The sequence below is a fragment of the Telopea speciosissima genome, chromosome 1 (assembly GCF_018873765.1).
Source record: "Telopea speciosissima isolate NSW1024214 ecotype Mountain lineage chromosome 1, Tspe_v1, whole genome shotgun sequence".
Taxonomy (NCBI): Eukaryota; Viridiplantae; Streptophyta; class Magnoliopsida; order Proteales; family Proteaceae; genus Telopea; species Telopea speciosissima.
Genome location: NC_057916.1, coordinates 12,403,657 through 12,427,807, shown reverse-complemented (window position 1 = coordinate 12,427,807; position 24,151 = coordinate 12,403,657). Strand labels below are relative to the sequence as shown.

The 24,151-nt window shown below is 38.5% G+C and overlaps 1 protein-coding gene and 1 non-coding gene across 4 annotated transcripts; one reads left to right on the top strand and one right to left on the bottom strand.

Annotated features, from left to right (window-relative positions):
* Positions 1 to 1,940: 1,940 nt before the first annotated feature.
* LOC122645749 (probable NOT transcription complex subunit VIP2) lies at positions 1,941 to 19,480 on the bottom strand. Of its 3 annotated transcripts, XM_043839118.1 has the most exons (14): positions 19,306 to 19,479; positions 14,703 to 14,808; positions 14,449 to 14,627; positions 14,208 to 14,256; positions 13,884 to 14,099; positions 11,659 to 11,868; positions 11,468 to 11,569; positions 4,480 to 4,565; positions 4,034 to 4,222; positions 3,508 to 3,939; positions 3,371 to 3,423; positions 3,249 to 3,290; positions 2,154 to 2,298; positions 1,941 to 2,054 (listed from the first exon to the last, which is right to left on the bottom strand). In XM_043839118.1, exons 1-14 carry the CDS (start codon positions 19,321 to 19,323, stop codon positions 1,995 to 1,997), a joined length of 1,887 nt encoding a protein of 628 aa, XP_043695053.1. In that variant the 5' UTR covers positions 19,324 to 19,479; the 3' UTR covers positions 1,941 to 1,994. The 3 variants fall into 3 exon arrangements, with proteins under 3 accessions (XP_043695053.1, XP_043695044.1, XP_043695036.1); XM_043839109.1 differs by having other exon boundaries at positions 1,941 to 2,067; positions 4,480 to 4,567; positions 11,467 to 11,569; positions 13,884 to 14,256; positions 19,306 to 19,480; XM_043839101.1 differs by having other exon boundaries at positions 13,884 to 14,256; positions 19,306 to 19,480.
* Positions 14,703 to 14,783, top strand: LOC122649278. The gene has a single exon (XR_006331244.1). It is a non-coding gene; the product is annotated as a small nucleolar RNA snoR35 (small nucleolar RNA).
* Positions 19,481 to 24,151: the final 4,671 nt, after the last annotated feature.

The window sequence follows — 24,151 nt, the reverse complement described above, 5'->3', positions numbered from 1 at the left end:
ACATGGCTTGTAACGTCAAGTAAAGCCATACCAACCACCCCCCCCCCCCCCCCCCAACCAAGTTCTTTATTGAACCGATGTGGAATCAACCACCTGAATGACAGATATAAGATTGTACCAGAGAGGTTTAATAGGCCGTATTGACAGCAAGAGTTTCCCATGTTCTGACGTTCTGTTGGCTTGACTGAATAGAAGGTTTTTTTTTCGTTGTTGGTGGGGGGAGGGGGTTGGAACTTCTCCACAATGTTGGAGTACAATTTTCCTTGTATGGAATTTTTTTTGGGTGGCAAAAAAAACCTTAATAAGTAAAAATGTTTCTACATCCTGATGAAAGGTTATAGTGAGATTACCTACCATAGCATGCCCTAGTGGCAACAAATACCAAATGTTCATCATTACAAACTACAGAGACTTCTTGAACTTTCGATATACAATCATAGAAGTTCTACCCAAACTTCTATTTGCCTGAATTGTTCTATGACGTGGTACAAACACTGCATGATTCCACTGGATTTTGATGCTAACACGTTCCCTAAAACACTACAACTTAGAGAGACAGAGAAATTTAGAATTGGATAACAAAATCACAGCCCATCCATGAGAGTAGTTAGACACTCGACACAAACTATCTCAAATGAGAATAGGAATGTCATGAGAAGGTAGGGCTTTGTACTTGACCATGGTTTACTATTGTTCCTCACATGAAATTTGTTACTATTTTCTATATTACATTGAGTGTGTGCCCCCACATGGATGAAACCTTTTTCAGAACCACCATTGATATGACGTGCAGATTCCTCATCAAACTACCGATTATCTCCCCCCCCCCCCCCCCCCAAACTAAAGATCTGTGTTGGGTTTTCTACTTTTCTTCCCTCAATAAAATTACCAACATTCCTCTACTTCAACGGGGTTAATGTCAGAACGTGAAATTCAAGAATCGCACAAATCCCTGTGACTCAAATAATACCTGACTAAACGTTTCAATAAAGTTCTGAGAAGAGGGAACAGTGACCCGTGCTTTGTTTCTGTGCAATCAGGCATCATGCGCAGCATGCTCGATTCAGTTCAAGATATTTCTAAGAAAATAGTTAATACCATAACTGTTCTTATCCTTTCTAAGAAGGTTATTGATGAATCCAGTGGAGGGACTTCCTTCCTACGCACTTCTAACTCGGTCAATCTCCTAGACAAGGAACAGACTAGTGTTAAAAGGCAACACTCAACATCCTAGCTCAATCAATTGCTCATTCAGAAAATGTCAGAACTCTTTTATTTTATTTTATGTCAACGACTTTGTATTGGATATGTTCTTCAAGGGAGTTCAAGGCTAATGAATCCTCTCGAACAGCAGCATAGATCTGTATCTTAAAGACAGCCTTTCCCAGCAGACACTGCTGTGAAAACAATTTCAAGATGCCCTAAACAAGATGAAAATATCAGACAAACTGGTGGTTTTAGGAAGATCAAGAGAAGATATAGCTGCAAAAGCAAGATGAGAAACTGTAACTTCAATACTTGTTGAAGCCGAGGCTGTGAGAGAATGATTTTGGCCAGAAGCACGAGCTCCACTAGTGTCTACATTGGAGACTACCTAGAGTTTTGATTTTTCACAGATTCCTTGCCCTGTTGGGTTTGATGCTGTGTAACATAGTCATTACAGCTTAGGCAGGAGCTATGCTTGCTGTTAGGGTGAGATCCTTATACTTAGTATAAGCTAATAATATCCAATTCCAATTGGCTTCATATTAATATCTAAGAGCAATACTTGCAGGCTGATAGTTAAGGAACTGTGGACAAACAAGGCAGACAAACTACAGCTACGAGCAGCAAAACAAATGCAACAACTGGTTATAATTGCCCAGTGAAAGGAAAGGAAATTCAAATATTCACATGGCCACGATGTACTTAAAAAAGAAAATTGGGGTTGGGGTAAAGGAGTAAGGGGGTTGAAAAATGAACTGAAACTTCATTTACATGAAAAAAATGTTCCGTTAATGTTGAGGTAGCACTGGTCTCTTCTCCAACAACTCATAATGAAGAACACAGTTATCCTGCACCAAAAAACTTCTCATCAATGGAGCAGCTAACTTCAAACAATGAATTATTTAAATTTTGTACGAGGAAGTATAAGGGATGTGTTATCTCAAAACCTTGTGAACTGTTTCCCATGTGTTTGGATCGAAACATATGTAGGATCCCCTCTCATAAGTGTTTGTCTTAACAAGTGGCTCCATGTTTGCAACCCTTATGAACCACAGACGGTGTTCTCTGTGGTAAAACCACCCTCTATTATTCCTGCAAAACAATAGAGCATTGCCCCAAGTGATTGGAATTATAGAAAATTGGTAGAAGACTCGAGAGAACCCGAAAGAAAGAAAAGCATTCCATGAAAAGCCTAACACAAACTAATAAACCATGAATAAACACAAGTCAAAAAACGAAAAAGGGGGATCAAATAAATCCAAGGAACCAAAAGTGGTCATTGATCTAATTCTAACCAAAATGAGACCTATCATTCAGTTATCGCAGATTAAGCACTAGATCCATCAAAAGCTACAACACATAGAAAGGATTAAGATCTGGAGTAAGAAGAACATGGGAAATATCAACGCAAGGAAAAGAACCGCAAGAGCTAAAGCGTGAATTAGAAAAACTGCAAAAAAACGGAAGAGGAAGTGAAACCATCTTTACATGTGGAAAAGGAAGTTGACTAGAAGTTGAGGATGATTGTTCAAAGAGGAGAGATTATGGGGAACAAACTTTCGGGCTTTATGGTTAAAAGTCAGCAACAAGAATTTAGATTTCTTCCATGCCTTTGCTAATGCAAGGATAATGATTGATCGTAACAGTAGAATAACTGTGGAGGGCTTTTCATTTACAGAGAAGCAGGTGGTCATGGAGGCTAAAGACATCATTTTATACCTTTAGAGACAAGCGAGCAAATATTTCTACAGACTGTAAGTGCACAAGAGGAAGCGGAATATTTTGAGAGGACAAAGTACTAAAAACCATCTGGAAACAGCCTCTCTGCGAAAGCAAGGGTAAGGCTGCATACATTATGACCCTCTCCAGACCCCGCAGTGGTGGGAGCCTTGTGCACTGGGTACGCCCTTTCTAAAGTACTAAAAACCATCAAACCCTTGGATGGCAACAGGGCTCCATGTATGCATACCATCCCTTCAAATGACTAGTGGTAACATAAAACAAATGCACTACTGCAGAAATTATTGGTTGGGAAGTCATACAGTTCCTTAGCCGCATACAACTGAGCCTCATCTTTTGGCATGCTGCACCCCAAAAAAAAAGTAGGGTCATTTTAATCATCAAACAAATCGTTGCGAAAATTAAGACATTAAAAGCAATATACCTGTAAAAGATATAAAACAACGTTTCCAACTGGAACTTTGAAAAATACCCTTGCTGCATCCATCAAACAAAGGTTGGAATAAAAAAAGAGGGAAGATCTCAAAGGCAACTTGAAATTAAGAGTCAAGATCAGCTCACATGTAGAGCAGGTGGTGGTTTAGCATAATAACATTCAGGCACATTGTACTCTGGATCTCCCTTGGCAGGCTCATCAGACCATGGGGAATCAAATGTTTTGTGAAGGTTATCCGTTGAGTTCAAATTTAGCCCAAGAGTCGTCAGATCGATTCCAAGTGCAAGGGATGTCAGGATGGGATCACTCAATTTTATCACACTCAATAAACCAAGCAAACCAAATCGATCAGGCACAGCTTGTGGCACCTGCATTGACTTCATGCTTTGATCCACAGAAGACTGATTAACAGCTGACATATGCTGCAGCCGAAACTGTGACTGATTTTGGTGCTGTTGATACTGTTGAATAAGCTGATCATATGAGCCTATACCAGATACTGAATTTGGAGAGTTCAAAGGTCTCAATCCAATTCCAGGTTGACCACTTGCCTGAACCTATTAAGGGGTCCAAAAATTGAAAAGTTAGAGGTGAATGTATGCAGTCATGCACCAAATGCTGTAATACTTTCCACAAGATTTCAATGATCACCTGTGAGTGATAGGCCGCATGGGAAGATGGGACCCAATGATCAGAGTTATGTAAATGGATCATGTCCTGACTGTTAGCAGTAGTAAAGGAAACCCCACTGCCACTGACTGAAGGAGCATGTTGCTGCTGTTGCTGTGGACGATGAGATGAATATGTTCCCCCAAAGCTGAATCCAGCAGACCGACCAATCTATATTTTGAAGCAAGTAAAAACCAATACAAAATTTACTGCATGCGAAACAAGTGCGGCTAAATTAAAAAGCACAAGAGATATCATACTTGTGTAGTTCCTGGGAAGAGGCGAAGAGCCAAGTCAGCCAACACAGTATTTACTTTTTGTTTCCGATTTATTCTTTAGAAAAAAAAAGTGCAAACCATTGCATGGTATTCTAAGAATGGACCAGGCATCTCAATGACTCAATCTTACACATAGAAGCCAATACTTACTGGGTAGTGTTGGGACTGCATCATGGACACAGCATTTTCATGAAGCTGCTCTTTCTGATGCAAATCCATTGCATAATCAGAATTTCCTGTACAGCAATGAAAAAGCAGAAGCTAAGCCAAAGAAATATGCAACCAGTTTTGACATCTGAAAGATATAATCTACAATATTACTAATACATTAGGAACCAATGAGAAAGCTGTGGTTTTCAAGAGATGTAACAATAGATCATAAAGCAAACATGTCAATGTGTTGTGTAATTGTTAAACGGCATTGCAAGCTATTAGGTCCCCAAACAATTTTACGAAATCTCTGAGTTAAATACTTATATTTCAATATTTCTGTGTCCCCCAAGGATAGGTCTGCTTATTACCCCCTTCCACTTACATGCCTATTTCTTTTGTTAGTACATCATTGTTGGTCCACCCAAATGTGAGATTCTAAAGCATGCTGAAAATGAAATGGGGAGATTCTAAAATGACAGATTTAAGTTGAAACTCTTAGGGCCATCTTGTTACCAAATTTCAGTAGGGGACCATGGACTTTGACGCAAAAGCCATCGCCACTGAGTTCATTGGTGCCCAAAAACCCTTGTTACCATCACAATATTCATTGCAATCTTCTTAACCTTTTCATAACCCCAACCCCATTGACCCAAAAAAAAAAATTATCAGAACATTTTGTTAAATGAAGTATCCAAAATCAAGATTTAAGCTTTTGGGACAACCCATCATATTAAAAAACAGTAGTCTGGCTGTTGGATTCCTTTGGAACAATCGGTTGGTGATCCATCAAACCTGATCTTGTTTGAGAGCACGATCATCCGAAAACCAAGATAACTGACATCAGACATGATTATCAAAACTCCTCTGCTTGATCTTCATGACTTGGTCAAGAAATCACATGCTTACATGAAATGAGTTGGAGGGTTTGATTGAGGCCAGACAATATCATCATAAAACCCAAGGTCAAATTTGATAGATACATTGTTATGATCATAAATTCATCATTTGACCATAAAAATAAAAGGTTCTAATGGCTGCAACTTCTCCATGAGTAAGTATGCAACATAAATGATCCTTTCATAGGCAATCGTGAGGATCAAAGACAGCAATCTAAACCATTGCTTTGGAATCTCTCTTGCAGGGTAGACATGGAAATATATGACGACTAGTAAATGAGATAAATGGTGATGGTTGTAGCATTTTGTAGTCTTTCGGATACTAAAGGAATGTAGCTTCTTACTACTTTATGTTTGTAGCACTCTGGCTTTCACAATACTCCTCTTTTCTCTTTCTGTGATAAAATTGCCATTTGTTCCAGAAGAAGGAATATTGAAGTAGGTAGAAGTTGCCAATGACTCCCACCAAGTTACAGAATCAGCCAAGCCAGCCATTTGATTCATCCAACTAACACAATTAGAGTCAACAAGACTTGACTCCCCTATTTAGGGACAGACCAAGTCAATTACCAAGTCAGCAAACTATGAGAAGACTAGCACTGCCCATGTTTGTGAGGTGACATGGTAGAAAACACACGAGCAATGAGATGCATTGCAACAACCAATCAAGGAACTAAAACTCGGAACTCGACCAGGTTTCGACCTTGGGAAAAACCGAGTTGACTTGAGATATCTCGAGATCTCAGTCGAGTTGGTGCATTTTTTTTTTTTAACTCGAAACCTGATTTCGGTGGGTTTTAGACCTATTTTGGGTCTGAAGCTTGGTACTCAACCTATTTTAGGCCATTTAAACACAATGGCACTATCAGATTTTGCAAAAACAAAGTCCAAATAGGAGTTTCACTTCGCACCCTAGGTTGGTAGGCGACGACATACTAAAATACCCTACTCTACACATAATTTAGTAATAGAAAGCAATCAAAACATTCAATTAATGTAAAACAACATAAATAAGCATTAGAAATGTTAAAGTGTACAATACATCAATCTGTTTAACAATGTTACAACTATCATCACATAAAATGTGATTGAATCACGCATTCAGTCCCCACTTGTGCCACATAGTCTTCCCATGTCATAGTGTTGTTGTATTTTGCATATAATTTGCCACAACAGTCATATAAGAGTTGTCATCAGCATATGCCAAGTCCCCTATCCTAGGGTATGAACAAATTTTTTTGGAAAAAAAAAACGATTTGGGGAAAAAATGGTTACCTTTCAAAAGTTCTTCAAAATTGATGTAAAGAACCACAAATCATGCACTAATCTTTCTTTGGTGTAGCTGAATGATGCCGGCAGCAGCTTCTCCGACGAAATCCAGCTCAAAAATCGTGAAAAACCAGTGGCTGCAGCAGAGGAGCAGCCACTCGGTTGAGATAGCTCAAGTTATCTTGAGATTTGGCACTTTTATAACGTAAGTTGGGTCAAGATCTGGGTCAACCCGAGATCTTGACGAGATATTGTAGTTTTTAAAATCGCAGGCTGCTCACTAAATGAAACTCCTATTTGGATTTTGTTTTTGCAAAATCTGATAGTGACATTGTGTTTAAATGGCCTAAAATAGGCTAAGTACCAAGTTTCAGACCCAAACTAGGTCTAAACCCCACCGAAACCAGCCTTTGAGTAGAAAAAAAAAAATACACCAACTTGACATAGATCTCGCGAGATCTTGAGTCAACTCAATTTTTTCCAAGGTCGAGTTGGGGTCGAGTTCCGAGTTTTAGTTCCTTGCTTATTTCCTTACCTTTCGAATACAACTACGGCAATTTCAATTCCACTGGAAATAATAATATAGGTGTTAAATAAATTGAATAAGGTTAATTCTGTCTTGGGACAAGATAATTTTTGTTTGGAAACCATCTAAACTCACCTTAAGGTTACATTTCTAATATTTCCCCACTCAGTGGAGGCAAAATTATTTCCAATCTACAATTCAACTCGACCTTATCCCAACTAAATGGGCTTGGCTACATGGATCCTTTCCCTCCAGTCAGCTCTATTCAAAGGCATACTTGTTACAAGGCCTATCCTATACATGTCTTTACTCACCACTTCTCCAGAATCAATTTAGGCCTACCCTTGGCTCTTTTAGCTCCTTCAATCTGAATCAATCACTTCTTCATATTCGAGCCATCTAAATGCCTCCGGTGTACATGTCCATGCCACCTCAAAAAACTTTCTTGTAGCTTATCATGTATCAGAGGCTCAAAGTTACTCCTAATTTAGCTCTAATTTGTTCATCCTTATTTTTATCCTTTCTAGTTTTACCACTCATCAATCTCAACATCTTCATCTCAGCAACACTAAGTTTATCTATTTGTTATTTCTTTATTTCCAAACATTTAGTTCAATACATCATTGTCGGTCGTATAACTGTCCTATAAAATTTTCCTTTTAGTTTTTATGAAGGCTTATCACCAAATTGGGCTTCTTTCCTTGGAAATAAATCTAGAGTTGGGTTATAGACATGTTGGACCTTTAATCCCATGTGTTTTCAATGTAATAGGTCACTTTTATGGACCTAAAGTAAGGGTACATAAGTTGCATACGGGATTAGCCCAATACTTGGTTTATTTTCATGTTTTAGTGTTTTAAATTGAACCGGTTGAACCACTGGTCCAATTCAAGTGCTTTTAGCATATTCTTTTAGAATATAAACTTTTTAACTTAAGTTAAGGGTCCACACCTTTGCATGAATTTTTGAGAGGCAGTGTTTTGTATTTAGACTCAGCCTGAGATTTTTTATTCCTAGGCTGCATAGGAATTTACGCTTTTGGCCAATATAAATAAATAACAACCGTGGAGCTTCTCTTTACCTCACTGTTTTATGAAATCTGCTCTTGCAAGTTGCTGCAACCTTTCTTCTATTGAAGATCTGCTTTGTGTGTGATCAAAGCTGGTGGGATTGGTGTTTGATCCAATCAACACCTTGCGGTGTGAAGCCCGAGTGGTTCTCTTCAAGTTCTACTTTCTAGTTTCAGTCAAAGATTTGATTTTTATTCATGTTCCTCCATCAACAAGCTGCTGCCGATTACATTCTGCCATTACAACTTAGTCTGAAACATTCCCCATCCCCCAATTCTATTTCTAATCCTCTACAGCCCCAAACCCTAGCTTTCCCTCTTTTCTATTTTCAATTTCCCATAGCCTAAAATCTCCCTAGACCTAACCAACCTGCCAAAACCTGTTACATTTTGATCGATTACTCCCCTGCCATATTAGGAAACTTGATCCAAAGATTAGCCCCATCCTCCCACTCAAACCCTAGAAAACCATACTTCTATTAAAACCCCATAAACCCTAATTTCTGCCCAGCCCAAACCAACCGTCAGAACAATCTACAAATCTGATCGATTATCTATCATACCCTCCTAAGAAAACCATTCAAGTTTGGTTAACTTCTGTCCAGCCAAACCCTAGAAATCCATCTTTTCCTCTTTTCCAAAACCCGAAACCCTAACTTACTGCTCATTCAAGTCTACTCATTTCCAGCCATAAAAAAATCTCAGGATCTTCACTAACAGAGTCCCCTACACCTGCCTAGCATAACCAATACCTCAAACCCTAACCCTAATTCTGACCTAAAATCACATTTTGCCCCAATCGGACTACTAATTCATATCAGAAATTGGTGTATTGGTTCCTAGTTGGTCTCCTACCAATCTAGGACTACATTAGTTTTGAAGGAATTCGTCAATTACACAACACTCCAGACACACCTCTCCACTTCATCCATCCTATTTTTTTTATGCAACATCATCCTCTATTTCTCCTTTATTTATGATTGAGCCCAGGTACATAAAATATTCAATTTGAGGTATCTCCCAATCATCAAATTTCACCACCTCCTTATCAGTCTTGCTAGTTACACACTAAATATTTTGTTTTTGTTCTACTTATCTTAAAACCTTTTGATTCCAAGGTTTATCTCCATAATTCCAACTTGGCATTTATCCCTACTTTTGTTTCATCCACCAAAACAATATCATCAGCAAAAAGCATACACCAAGGGATCTGATCTTGAATGTCTCTAGTCAATTCATCTAGGATTAGCTCAAATAAATATGGGCTTAAAGTTGATCCTTGACGTAACCCAATTGTAATTGGGAATTCAATATGTTGTCCCCTTATAGCTCTCACACTAGTCACTACACCATTATACATATCTTTAACTATGTCCACGTATTTGCTTGAAACACTTCCCTTCTCTATTAATTGCCAAATTAACTCTCTAAGGACACTATCATAAGCTTTTTCCAGGTTAATAAAGACCATATGGAGATCCTTTTTACATTCTCTACATCTTTCCATGAGTCTCCTAAGTAAATAAATACCTTCTGTAGTTGATCTTCCTGGCATAAAACCAAATTAGTTAACTAGTAACATTTGTTGTAACCGGACTTATTTTCCCACCCACACCACTAACCAATTCTTTTTAGATAATGTGTTGTTTAGTAATTTTAGGCCTACTCCTTCTTCCTCTCCTTCTCCTTGTTAGCTTGTGGATTTGTGTAAATTCCTAAAAGATTCCCCCACGATTTTTTTCCCCACTATGTTTCTTCCTTGCCTTAGAGGGAGGAGTTGCAGAGCTTGGTCCCCATTTGATTCACTAACTTAACCCGTTCAATGAGGGTTTCAGTCTCCTCCGTCGATCCTTGCTGGTCAAAACTTGCAGTGGCAAGGATATTGGTGACATTAGGTGAGAGACAACGACTAAATGAGAAGGCTCTTTTACTAGCTTAGCATTCTTTTCCTTCGATCGATGCCAGTACTTTAGATTTGGTTGCTAGAGTTGCTACGGCACTTCAGGATCCATCGACAGAAACATTTTCTGATTAAGCCATAACCACAGTGGAATGATTTCATGTAATTCTTTGACTATTGGTGGAAATTCAAAGATTTGGCTTTGAACAGAGGTCAAATGAGACCCTCAAGTGGCGGTAATGACGCTGATCAACAGGAAAATAGGACGATCCAGTCATTATTCTGGAAGTAGAAGCTGATGTTAATGTAAAGGCAGCTGGAAGTGACAAACCATTTCGAGAGAGAGATAGAATTCTGCCAATGTCTTTCTTAAATCTTCTTTAGATTAGGTGTGACTTCAGCATTAGAAAAACCATCCCTGCATCATTCTAAAAGAAAACATTCAATTTTTGTTGTTTCTTGTTTGGAGTATGAACCTCCTTCACTGCCTACCATATAGTAACCATGTTCAGGGGCAGGGCAAAGGTTGGAGGAGGAGATGGGTTCGAGAAAAGAGAAGGGTGTGGGTTAGGGAAATACAGAGGGAGGGAGGAGTGCCGGATGGGAAGGGAGAGGGAGAAGAGAAGTTGGATTAGGTTGTAAATTTACAATAATAGTCACTTTATCCTAATGACACATCATCAGTTGATGGGTAAAGAAATCCGGTTACAAACAGATGCACCCTTTAAATATAACCCTTATTTTTATAAATCAGAATTCTCCTCCATTCATCTGGCATTTTTCTTGCGCTCATAATCTTATTAAACAACTAAGTTAGCCAAGATAATCCACAGATTCCTACGCTCTTCCACACCTCTATTGAAACCTCATCTGGAACTGTTGCCTAAGCCTATTTGCATCCTCCTTAAAGCTTCTATTACTTAGGGCAACCTAATTTTTGTATATATCTAAGACTTTGTGGTTTCTTGATAGTTATTGCAACCTTCTTGAACACTATTACTCTTATTGTCTTCATTTTCAATCTAAGTTCCACCAAAATAAAAAATTAACTAGAATAGGAACCTTAACACCTCCCTAGAAATTATTTTGCACAAAAAAATTATTTTAACCTACAATAGATTTTAGCATCCAGAACGTCCACTTTTTTTTTTTTTTTTGTAGAAATAAAACTTGCACTGAACATAGCAAATGTCAGCGACAATAAGTTCAGCTACTGATGTCACCAGACAAAACTTGAAATATAAGATTGTGAAAAGACAAATTGTAGGAATACTTGACTAATAGTGCAGCCTCCCATAACCTAGGTCTAAAGAATAAATTAGCACCTTTAAATCCAGGTAAAGCTGGGAAATCTTCATTTTGGATGCTGAACTCCTGGTTCTGTTGGACGATAGAACTAACACCAACATTTTGCTTCCGAAGAGAACCTGCAAATTCATGTCTCAAATAATATCCCACTGGCAAGAAATAAGCACCTAAATAATAAGTCAGTAATATTAAATTAAATTTTTATTACCCAATTGTCCTTGTGGCCCTCCAGCAGAACTAGGGCGCCTAGTCAACTGAGGGAAATCATTCAGGTCAAAAGGAGAACTGTCATTGGAGTTCACATCATTTAACATTCCCATTGAGCTTAAATTATTCCCTAATTGGACTTGGCTTTGATGTAGTGAGCCTCCAGCTGAAGGATATGAATTTCCAAGCATCGAAATCATCTGTGGTGATGCTGAATAGAGTGTATGTTATTTTCATAGCAGAAATCAGCTGGGAAAGCAATAGAAATAATTCATCTTTCATTTTGGAGACATAACCTTTCAAGTGGACCACTTCAATTAGATAATAGAAAAATAAATTTTGCATACAAAGGAACATAACGAAAAATATTACAAGAAAATTTTTCGTAAACATGGTATCCAACCAGAAAGTTGGTCCAAAACAGATTCATAATGAACTGAGTAGTGAGTACTACAAATAGAAGTTCAAAATATAAGCATCCACTTAACAAAATGAATAAACTTACCTCAAAGATAAAATCCTAAATAACATTAAGAAGAGAAAATAAAAAACCAAAAAAAAAAAAAAAAACTACAAAAGATAAATAATGAACTCAAACCATATTATCTCAACAAATTGTTTTCATATGACACCACAAACAGTGAGTACTAGACTACTAGAACAAAGGTACACTAATAAACGCACGGGTCTTCCATACTTTTGTTTGTAATAAAAATTAAGTAGTACCGAAAGAAATTTGAAAAGTGGGGAACGAGTACTTTTACTCGTGCCTCCTTGTATATATCTTAATATTAAGCAAGTCAATAGTAAGTTTGACAAAGGGCAACACATACATATGAATATATATTCACAATTATTATAATGCATTTTAGTAAAGTAAATTAGAAGGAAATCGAAAAGAATTTAGAACAGAATGGAAACATCAAACTAGGAGTAAAAACATAGAATCCTACAAAGACATGTCAGGAGAGTGCTTGTGTGGGATGCAACAGCTGTGTCCAAACAAGTGTCTAACAATGTCCACATGAGGGTCCAACAAAAATTTGTGTGCAAATGAAGAAATCTACAAAGAGAAAGCTTCCTATAAATCATAGGACCAAAATGGTCTGTTCACGTGAAGAAAAAAAATGAAAGCAACAAGTAGTTGTACAGTGAATGTTCAAGTAGTGATAAAATATTGAAAAGTAATGCTTCAAGAAAGATATGGTTCAAATTTGATGACATTGATGATCTACTGGCTCCATTATGGACCTAATTCAGGTTATTGAAGTCAAATAATCAATTCTTGATTCATATTTTGGTGGATGTATTTTGTTATCATGCCATTCTCTAATTAATTGTCATCAGATTGAGAAGAAAAACTACTATATACATTCTTAGTCATATTTCTAGAACTTCAAAGTTCAAACCATCAAAAGAATAATTAGAGATGGCCCTGCGGTTCTGCTGAGTAATTAAACAAAAAATGGCATTATAAATTTAAATTTTTTTCTCTCTGATGAAGCAAATTATCATTGTTTCTTGAAACTTAACGACAATTGTTCTGAAAAGCATATAAAATCCAGACATCCAGATAAATCATTATAGGTCTTTAGGGTAATGCTTAAGAAACAGAGAATAATGGAAGCAAAAGTAAAAAATAGCATATTAATTCTTAAAGAGTTGATCCTATGAAATCCAACCCATATTTCCTGACTATAAAGAGAAGGGGCTTGGAATCCAATGAAAATCCTTTAAGTGTTGAGGTTTTGGTGTCTTGACTTCTGATGATGGACTTGAGGTTTTTTAAGGAAAATATGGGTATTTCGGTAAATTTCCTATATAGGGTTTCACTAAATCTGTAGCGAGAGTTCTTTCTCTGTATTGTAAATCTGAGAGAGGTGTGAGGAACGAGCGACTGTAATCCTATTCTCCATTGATAGTGAAACAGATCTCATCTCACCGTGGACATAGGCAACCTTGCCGAACCACGTAAATCTTTGTCCGCATTGTGTGATTGTGTTTGCGATTTCCATTCTTCTCTGCATCGTGTTAGGTTTTACATTAAGTTCTAACCTTTTCTAACAAAGATGCATCAGTAGGATCTCAATAGCTTATCTGATCCCTCAAATACGAATAAATGGACTTATAAAGAAGCTAGAAAATTCAATGGGGGCATTCATCAAAATGAAACCCCCAAAAAAAAAAATGAGAGACTCCAATAAGACTAAAGGCTAAAGCCACTACCTGGTTGAAGCACACCACTCATTAATCTGTTGGGTCCTTGCACACCCAGACCTCCAGATCCACTATTAGCATTCAAGTTGAGGCGTGAAGCAAGACCAGGGACCGACAATCCTCCACCAGAGCTTATGCTCCTTCCAATGTTCCCCCCGCCAACAATTCCCATTGAACTTGTCATTCGAGGACCTGCATTTCCCAAAATTGGAGAGACTCCCAATCCTGGAACAGTACTTTGCTTACCAATTGAAGTTGGGAAAAACCCAGGAATATAAACACTAGCTCCATTCATGCTACTACTAAATACAGGATTCCCTACAACACCTGTACCTCCTCTGTTTGTGACCCCTGAATGTCCATGTGAGTTGCCTTGAGATATCTGCATCAAAGGGCATAGAACCAAAGATCAAAACTTAACTTACCCAACAAAACAACTCAACTCAACAAAGCCTTATCCCAACTAAATGGGGTTGGGTACAAGAATCCTATTCCAACAGAATTATTTATAATATTACAAATGATGTGAATAGATCAAAGCATCTCGTAGCATGCGAAATGCCAGTATCAATACCTGTGAAAGAGCAACAGGAAGATTGTGCGATGCAAATCGTCCACTAAAGAGGCTTCCCGTAGGTTGCTGAATGCCACTTGAAGGGACACCATTTAGCGTTGTATTTCTTGATGCTAGCGTGCCTAGCATGTTGGGAAAATTGAAGCTCCCATGGATGTTATGCAGCCCTTGTATGGTTCCTATCAACAAGAAATGAAATTATTCACAGTACATCTATAAGAAATATAATTAAACGATCCAGCAAAGGTACACACCGGCTTGATGATAAACAGGGGATGCCGCTGCAGACTGGGAAGAGAAAGATGCCGCAAAAGATCTACCTGTCGTGTCTGGAAGATTTGAAGATCCGTTCAGAGCTGACTGTGACCATAAGTGCAATGTATTTAGATGAAAAAACAAAAGATGAAATAAGAAGATGCATGATAATCCAAATCCCTAATATGGAGAGAGAGAGAGAGAAGCAGCAACAACAATGTTAATAAGGGATTGGCCTCATGCATGCACATTGCACTTCTCACCAAACCACAAGCCTTTCTGTGCCTTTAGCACCTTCTGTACATTTCAATGCCTTCCTCAGCTTTGATCACCACACTATCAAGAGTCTAGAGTTTGTATTCCATAAAAACCACATAACTACTAAACAGATACTCCACAAACTTGGAGGACAAGCAGATGATGTTCAGAGCCCCACCTTTGCAGCTTCGAACACAGATGATAAACTAAAAGGACAGGCAGAATAGGTGTCAAAGAACTCAACATGACACCAAATGGACCTTGAATAGGGACAACAAAACAGCACATGGGGAACAGGCTCCTTGTCACAGAAACATCTTGCATTTGAAATGTCCCAACCTCTTTGAATGAGTTATATCAACAGTCAGAGTTGCCTTTTATGACTGTCCAAATGAAGAACTGTAGCTTTCTGGGGAATCATCAACTCCCAAATCATTTTAAACAGGTTGTTGCTTTAACCTGTCCCATCAGCATGCTGAACGTGGATTTACAGAATAGACTCTCTCATTAGAACCCAGCTAGCTTCTCTAAGAGTCTAAGGACATTAGAGTTGATACCTGAAAATTGTAGCACCTCCAGAAGGATGGCAACAGATTGATTTCCCAACCATTAAAATTATAATGGAAACCCAAGTATTCATAGAAATGCTACATATTCATTTTTAAAATTAGCTAAATAAAGAGATCTGGGAATATTGCTTGAAGTTTACTTCACACACCAAAGATTAGAATTTTCACTCCACCGCTCTTTCCTATATTGACCCTTTGTCCTCCCTTAAAAATGTCCAAAAACCTTCATCATGCCCTCCCACATGCTACACCCAAAACACCCTCTCCTCCCCACCCCAATCCCACATGAAAAAAGAGGAAAAATTAAAATCTAACAACTAAAATTGAAATTTTAACCAATGAACTAAGCCTAACTTTAACTCTGTCATCAAATAATAATTAAATATTACTACTATTTTTCTAAATAAAATAAAAAATCAAATTACTCTTACAACTCAAATCTTTTTAATGAGAAAATAAAACAAACCAACAAAAAATATTAATAGGAACCAAACAACTTTAAGTGGGTCTCCAAATGGGAGTGAGACCCATGTAATTCTTCTTATGTGACTGCTGTAATGGAGTAATAAAGTTGCCCATACTTGGAAGTCACATACAACTCCGGTATTCCCCCCAGAGAACATGTCTACATCAACTAATAAAAGAATATGTGAATTATTGAACATCTACCTTAATTATATAATCAAAAAAAAATATAGGGAAAAAGAAGATAAAATTTTGTGATAATAAAGCTCTTATATCCTACAACAGAACACCCATTGATCCGTACAACTGGACCTAGGTGAGCTAATATGCATGGCAGTGGCTGTAGATGAAGTGGAGTGGTGTAACTTGGATTCTGCAGCTGAGCAAAAGTAAACAAGACAGGGCATGTATCATGTATTGATAATTCATAATAGGAAAGTGGAACTTTGAGGGAGACACTAATACAATGAAAAACAAGATGACTACTCGTATTAAGAAGGTTACTAAAGACACCCTACGTGAATCGATAGGAAAAAGTCATTCTTCTAGGGAGACTTGGTAGTGGGATGATGAGGTTCAAGCAGCCATTAAGACTAAAAAAAAGCTAGTTTTAAGACATGGCAAAGGACTAAGGATGCAGAGAATCTAAAAAGGAATATATTTGTCAGAAATGAAGCTAAGAAGATTGTGGGAAAAACAAAGGCAAAGAAATATGAAGATCTTTATAACAATCTGAGCACAAAGGAAGGGAAAAATGCTACCTATAAGATAGCTAAAATAAGGAAAAGGAAGAGTAGATATCTCGACTATGTTAGATGTATTAAAAGTGAAGATGGTAAAATATTGCTAAGGGATGAGGATATTGAGGAGAGATGGAAAGATAATTTCTACAGCCTACTAAATGAAGACATTTCGAGTAATAGTGGCCCGAAAGACTACATTACCCATCAAGACATCACATGCCATAGATATGTACAAAAAATTAAGGTATCTGAAGTAAAAAAAGCTTTAAGGAGGATGAAAGTAGGCAAGGCATTAGGCCCATATTAGGTCCTAATAGAAGTATGGAAGATCTTAGGAATTTATGGTTATCTTGGCTAACCAAGCTGTTTAAGATTATGCACACAAGGAAAATGGCAAATGAATGAAGGAGAAGTATTGTGATTCCGATTTAAAAAAATAAAGGTGATATTCATAGCTGCAATAACTATGGAGACACCTGAGACAAGAAACTACTATTATGGAGAACCAATTTGGTTTTATGCCAAGAAGATCCAAGACAGAAGTTATTTACTTGGGAGACTCATGGAAAGATTTCGAGATTGCAAGAAGGATCTCCATATAGTCTTTATTGATCTAGAAAAAGCTTATGGCAGAGTCCCTAGAGAGTTAATCTGACAATTACTAGAGAAGAAACGTTTCAATTAAATATGTGGACATAGTTAAAGATATATATATATGATGGTGTGGTGACTAGTGTAAAAACTGTAGGGGGTTAAGGTAGTTAATTTCCAATTACAATTGAAATACATCAAGGATCAGATTTAAGCCTTTATTTGTTTGTGCTTATCATGGATGATTTAACCAGAGACATTCAAGATGAGTTTCCTTGGTGTATACTTTTTGTTGATGATATTGTTTTGGTGGATGAGACAAAAGCAGGGATTAACACCAACTTGGAGTTGTGGAGATCAACCTTGGAATTAAAAGGTTTTAAGATAAGTAGAACAAAGATAGAGTATATGGTGTGTAAATTTAATTATACTTAGGACAAATAATGAGGTGTTGAAAATTAAAGAGGGAGATTCCGCAAAGTGATTATTTTAGGTATATGGGCTCAATCATAAATATAGAAGGTGATATAGAGGATGATGTTTCATAGAGAATTAAAATAGGATGGATGAAAGAGAGAGGTGTGTCTGGAGTATTGTGTAATCGGCCAGCTATGATGTATGGTGCGAAATGTTGGCAGTTAAGAAGCATCATGTAGATAAGATAAGTGTAACGGGGATGAGGATGTTGAGATGGATGTGTGGCAAAACTAGAAAGGATAAAGTAAAGAGTGATCATATTAGAGTTGATTTGGGAGTAGCTTTGATACATGATAAGCTACAAGAAAGTTGTTTGAGGTGGCATGGCCATGTTCAATGGAGGCCTTTGGATGCTCTAGTATGGAGGAGTGATTTGATTCGGATTGAAGGAACCAAAAGAGCCAGGGGCAAGACCTAAAATGACCTTAGGAGAAGTGGTGAGGAAAGACATACATAGCTTAGGCCTTATATCAAGCATGACCTCAAATACAACTAATTGGAGGGCAAGGATCCATGTAGACAACCCCATTTAGTTGGGATAAGGTTCAGTTGTTGTTGTTGTTAATTCATAATAGGAGTAGTAATGGGTTGTAGCAGATAGGGCGAGTCTTGGCACACTATTGCAACCATCAGGTTGCGAGTTCAAAACTTGGAAACAGCCTCTCTGCGAAGCAGGGGTAAGGCTGCTTAGATTTGCCCTTCCCAGACCCTGCAGTAGCGGGAGCCTCATGCACCGGGACGCTCTTTTTTAATGGGTTGTATGATTGTATCAGATAATGTGCGGATCATCAGTCTACTAATCATGTCATAAGATCCCATCCATAACATAATCTGTTGATAAATGGGTCATGTTTAGCCCCCCTGCCCCCCAGCTTGTCATGTCAAAATTGTGTTAGTTCCAAGCAATGTGAACTATTGTATGTAATCTAAATATCTTTTAAATTAAAAAACCAATAAAAAGACTCGAGCTTCAACCCTCATGCATTGAGAGGCATAAGTCAAAGCACCAAGCCACAAAATCCATAAATGTCAAGGTATAATGTGTACAATATTTTTTAATTTCCATCATCAAATAGCTCTCATGTCAAGAGGGCAGGGAGGGTTACACACCCTCAACCCTGACATAACGCTTATTATTAATAATGTGCTGTGTCTGTCATGTCAAATTCCTATAGTATTGAATTTCCCTTAACCCAAACTCTCCAACTTCCAGCCTTGTTCACATCAGGTAGGCAGGTTATGTAGGAAATTGCCACCCCTAGTTGATTGTATATATTTTAGCAAGGATGAGAACATTCAAAAATATGTAAATAACAAAACATTAGCAGAAATAAATTCTAATAATTGTGTATAAGGCAATTGAGCTAGCCCACATGAATCCAATCAAATCATCCATTCAAAAAAGTACAGCAGCCTTAAAGTTACAACCCAGCCAATAGATGAACATAATTTCCAATACCATAGAATATTTAAAGAATAGTATAAAGAAGGAAATGTACATTAAGTAGCCCAGACATTGCAGAGATATCAAAAACATCTGCAGGAAACCATTCTTTGCCAAGCAGCAGCCCTCCCTAGTCCTGATTGTGGCTTGACAAAAGAGTATTCACTTTTGAAGGTTTCCTTTCTCAGCAGAACAGCACTCTAATCTGAAAAAGTATCCATGATAGTAAGAGTTCAGAATTTTCAAATTCAGATAGAAGCTCTCAACCTATTATTAGGACATATCTAAACCAAGGAATGAAACATCTGAGATGTGTGCCGGAATTAAATGCAATTATAGTTTCACACCCAACAACCCATCCCCCAAGCAAACAATTTAACATATATAGCATGTAACAATTAAGAAACCTCTCATACTAACCATTTTGATGTCTATTATTTGCGGTTTACTGCTTTCATTTCTTGGATGTCCTCCCCCCCCCCCCCCTAATGGATAACAAAGAATATAATTGGTAGGAACCAATAGGTACAATGCACAGAACTGCAGAAACACTACAATAAACAGAAATTTGGTAGGGATGGCAACAAGGTGGGTCAAACCAGATACAGATATATCAAAGGATCTCATAGTGGAACAGTCTCCCCACAGCCAATCACAAGTCTGCTACACTGTTGGGAAGGGGGGTAACAGGTCTACAGCTCCACCTGAACAAGATGTTCAATATGAAAACAATGCCCCTCATCTTTATTTTAATGAGACCATATGGGCTAGACCCATTTCCCAAGAGAAAAATCTGCAACTCCCAACACATCCCTCCAACCAAAAACCCCTGAAAGACAACTAAGCTCTCATGCAGAAGATCGCTCAGGTATGGTTTAACACTGGTTTAAAACTGAAATTTTGGTCAAAATTTCAACAAAGTTTGATCTCCATCAGGATTTAAAGAAAAAGATTCTTGTGGAAAACAAATGTTAATCCTCTGTATTCTCTGATTTCTCTACTTTTACTATTCTGTACTATCTTATCTGAAGTTCTAGATTTATAGATTTTGTTCTAGTTAGACTCGAAAGTCAAAACCCAAATGAAGCATCAGAGTTTCAAGATCACCAACAGTTATTAAAACCTTGCTTCTAAAATGGCTAGCATCCCTTTCCAAATATAATCTCACCTCAGCAAGCCAGAACCAAAAAACCATATACCATTGCCTGTATGCACTCATAAAATCCCATATACCTAATGTCTTAGGATTACCAATCAATCAACCTTCAAACTTTTATGCAGTTACTCCGATGGAACACTAAAAAAAGGGCATACCCAGTGCAAAAGGCTCCCGCCACTACAGGGTCTGGGGAGGGTCATAGTATACGCAGCCTTACCCCTGCTGCTTTCGCAGAGAGGCCGTGTTCAGACTTGAACCCGTGACCTCTTGGTCACAATGGAGCAACCTTAACTGTTGCACCAAGGCCCCACCCTCTTTTCTCCGAGGGAACACGATGGGACTATAATAACTGTAGGACACCTGCCCAATCAGAGATCACTTCTTCACCATGACATCTGAAATGACACCCTTAAAAAAGTCCAAATTGGAGGCACAGTGAACTAACCAAACAACAGCCTATCTAGTGCAAATTTCTTTCATCCTTGCACACTGAAATAGAATATCAAGTATTGACTATAAGTAGAGCTATCTTTTTGTCAGTACAGGTAATTTAATATTCATACTTGTTACGATATAAAATCAACTGCCATGTCTACCGTTATTTATATTAAGTTCTATGAAGATATTAATACTTGAAGCTAAGTAATGTAGTCCTAGAATAGGAATTAATCCCACTAGGAACCAAGTAGAACCAAGCTTAGGGTAAGCCTGCTGTTTAGGGCTGATTAGGGGCTGTTTTAGGGCAAAATTAGGGTTTAGGATGGGAATTTGGGAATGGGGTTTATAGGGTTTTAATCTGCAGGTTTAGAGGGTCATTATGATATAAAAATATCTGGATTTGGTTAGGTTTCAAAATTCTGCAGATTTAGGGTTAGGGTTTCGGGTTTTGTAATGAGGAAAAACAACTAAAATTATGGTTTAAAGTAGGATTTAGGGGCAGGGGTTAAGGTCGACTGTAAGAGGGGCTAGGGGAAGATTCGGTTGCAATATGGAAGGTTTCTGATGGCTGAATGTGTCCCAGCAGAAAATTAGGGTTTTTAGGGTCAATGGAGAAGAGGGATCTTAGGGTTTGGATGGACAGAATGGGCAGCAGCTAGGTCGAGTGGAGATGGTGATGAGGGGAAGTTATGGTCCAAATCTGATCAGATTCCAATGGAGGAGCAGATCTGAATCAGAGTTTAGAGTCTTCTAGGGTTTATGAAAATAGGACAGAAGAGAAAAGGAATTGATTGGGGAAGGGAAGAAAGGATAAACAGAAAATAATAAATTCAAACTCACTCTCGAATCCTCTAACAGCAGTTTGAATGGTTGAAGGATGAAGCCACCTTCGAAGAAAGATCCTCCCAGCCGTCCGGCGTAAAGAGTCGCAGATTCCACCCACCCTTCCACCTTGATAGAACCACAAGGATGCATAAACTCTTGAGAGCAAGGTGCAGCAGCAGTAACCAGCCACGAAATCAGTGTTTTTAATTCAAATCTATCGTGGGGAGCCTCCCACGATATTCTTATTTATAATAAAAGCCTAAGGCCAAATCCTATTACAACTTAAAGGCCTCTCCTTCACAAAATCGTGGAAGGGAGAGGTTTAAATCTAATTGGACTAATTTAAAACTTAAAATGTCCTAACTACCCCTACTTAACTTAAATTAAAAGACTCTAACTTAAAACAATTAATTTAAAAGAAGATTCCCCATTAGCCAATAGGATATAAGAATCTATTAGCCAATAGGAGCTCTTCACTTAAATTAAACCCATTGGACCCATTGAACCAATTGGATGCAACCAATTTCAACCCGGTTCAATCTAAAAAACATAAAAATAAACTAAGTATGAAAATATAACTCCTAGGCTACGGCTCCCTATTCAAACCCAAAGTTCGGGTTTCTTCTTCTTCTTCTTCCTTCTTGGAGCTGCATCAACTCTCCCGTCTTGAAAGCATTCATCCCCGATGAATGGCTGGAGATCACGGAATGGTCTTCCAAATCGGGATCGAGTTGCTTGAGTTCATCTTCGAGTGGATGGTGCAGTCTTATATGCGGACAACGACTCTTTGGAGGATGAAGAAGGTTGCCATGCTGGCTGGATAGCAGCCTTTTGACATACCACATGAACACCTCGTAACTCATCATCATCAAGATAATTAGCCACATCATATTCATCATCCGGAGGGAGTGGGTGAATACAATTTGCGCCTTGGTCGTCGTCTTCACCTTGAACTTCTTCCTTTTCAGCCACGTTGATGGGCTTCTTCTTATGTGGGCAGTCCCTAGCAATGTGCCCTTTGTCTTGGCAGTAGTAACAAGTGAAGGGTCATTTCGGCCCGTAGGAGCCTTGCCCTTGTCATCCACACGTGGGGAACAACGGGCGAGGGTGTTGCTGTAGAGGAACCTTGTTTGGAGGTGCTATTGTTGATGTAGGCCGGCTTGGAAGTAGAACCCGGCTGTTTACATGAAGCTAGTAACTCCTTTGCCTTCAAGGCCTTCTCAAAACAATCGCGAACATCTACCACGTCAACCACTCCAATTGTCTGTGATCTCACTTGATAGACCCAATCAACCTGGAAAGCATCTAGATGCCTTCCTCCCTAATGCCGTCTGCGAGAAGAAAGAGCATCGAATTGCCTCATGTACTCGATTCTGATCATGGGTCCACTGGCGGAGGGAGTTGAACTTATCCCGCAACTAAGACTTGAAGTGCCTTGGTAAGTATTTCTTGCTCGGAGTCATATTTCATGTCTTCCCAAGTGCGAGTGCGTACCATTAAAGTCCATCTCTCTTCGGCGATTCTCCACCACTCACGTGCGAGTCCGATAAGCTTAGCACGGACTAACTTCATTTTCCCTTCTTGAGATAGATCATACCGGTCGAAATAGTCTTCTATTGCGGCAAGCCAATCATAAAACACCAGGGTCGAGTTACCATCGAATTCTTTATTCAAGCTTTACCTTTTGGTTTCTGTATGTCGTCGATTTGTACCCTGGTCTCCGGTGAAGTAGGACCTCATATGCTCCTCAAAAGTAGAGTGCCGACCTCTGTCTCTGTCCGGTCTTCTCTATCTCTGTCTCTGTAGCCTCGGTGGTGATCTCTGTGTTCCCGAAAAGGTTCACGGGCATATCTAGGTCTGTCCCGACGATCTCCATAATAATCTCTATCATTCCTGTCATCTCGGTGATCTGAATCTGTCCCTATTACCTAAGTGTCCATCTCTATAACCCCTATAATCATCTCTAGGGCTCCCATCTCAGTCAGGCGGCCTCTGTATCACGAGAATGGGGTTGGTACTGTCCTCTTCTATGGGCAAGTTGCTGTCCCTATCGGGAGGGATTCTTCTGTCCTTCCAAGTGTTGCAATCTAGTCATGATTGCATCACTTGTAGCCTTCTCGATCTCTTTGTAAACTTGCGGAACATCTCTAACATGGCTGCCATAGTGGCATGGTTGGTTGTGGCAAGACCGGGTTGCCATGTTCGTCCATGGCTTTGATACCAAAATAATGTAATCCTAGAATAGGAATTAATCCCACTAGGAACCAAGTAGAACCAAGCTTAGGGTAAGCCTTTGCTGTTTAGGGCTGATTAGGGGCTGTTTTAGGGCAAAATTAGGGTTTAGGATGGGAATTTGGGAATGGGGTTTATAGGGTTTTAATCTGCAGGTTTAGAGGGTCATTATGATATAAAAATATCTGGATTTGGTTAGGTTTCAAATTCTGCAGATTTAGGGTTAGGGTTTCGGGTTTTGTAATGA

Coding starts and splice junctions, on each gene's coding strand:
- LOC122645749 (XM_043839101.1), bottom strand. Junction 14,257..14,448: donor TTCCTGTTGCTCTTTCACAG/GTATTGATACTG, acceptor CCTTTGATGCAG/ATATCTCAAGGCAACTCACA. Junction 4,566..11,467: donor AGCTTTACCTGGATTTAAAG/GTGCTAATTTAT, acceptor ATTGCTGTACAG/GAAATTCTGATTATGCAATG.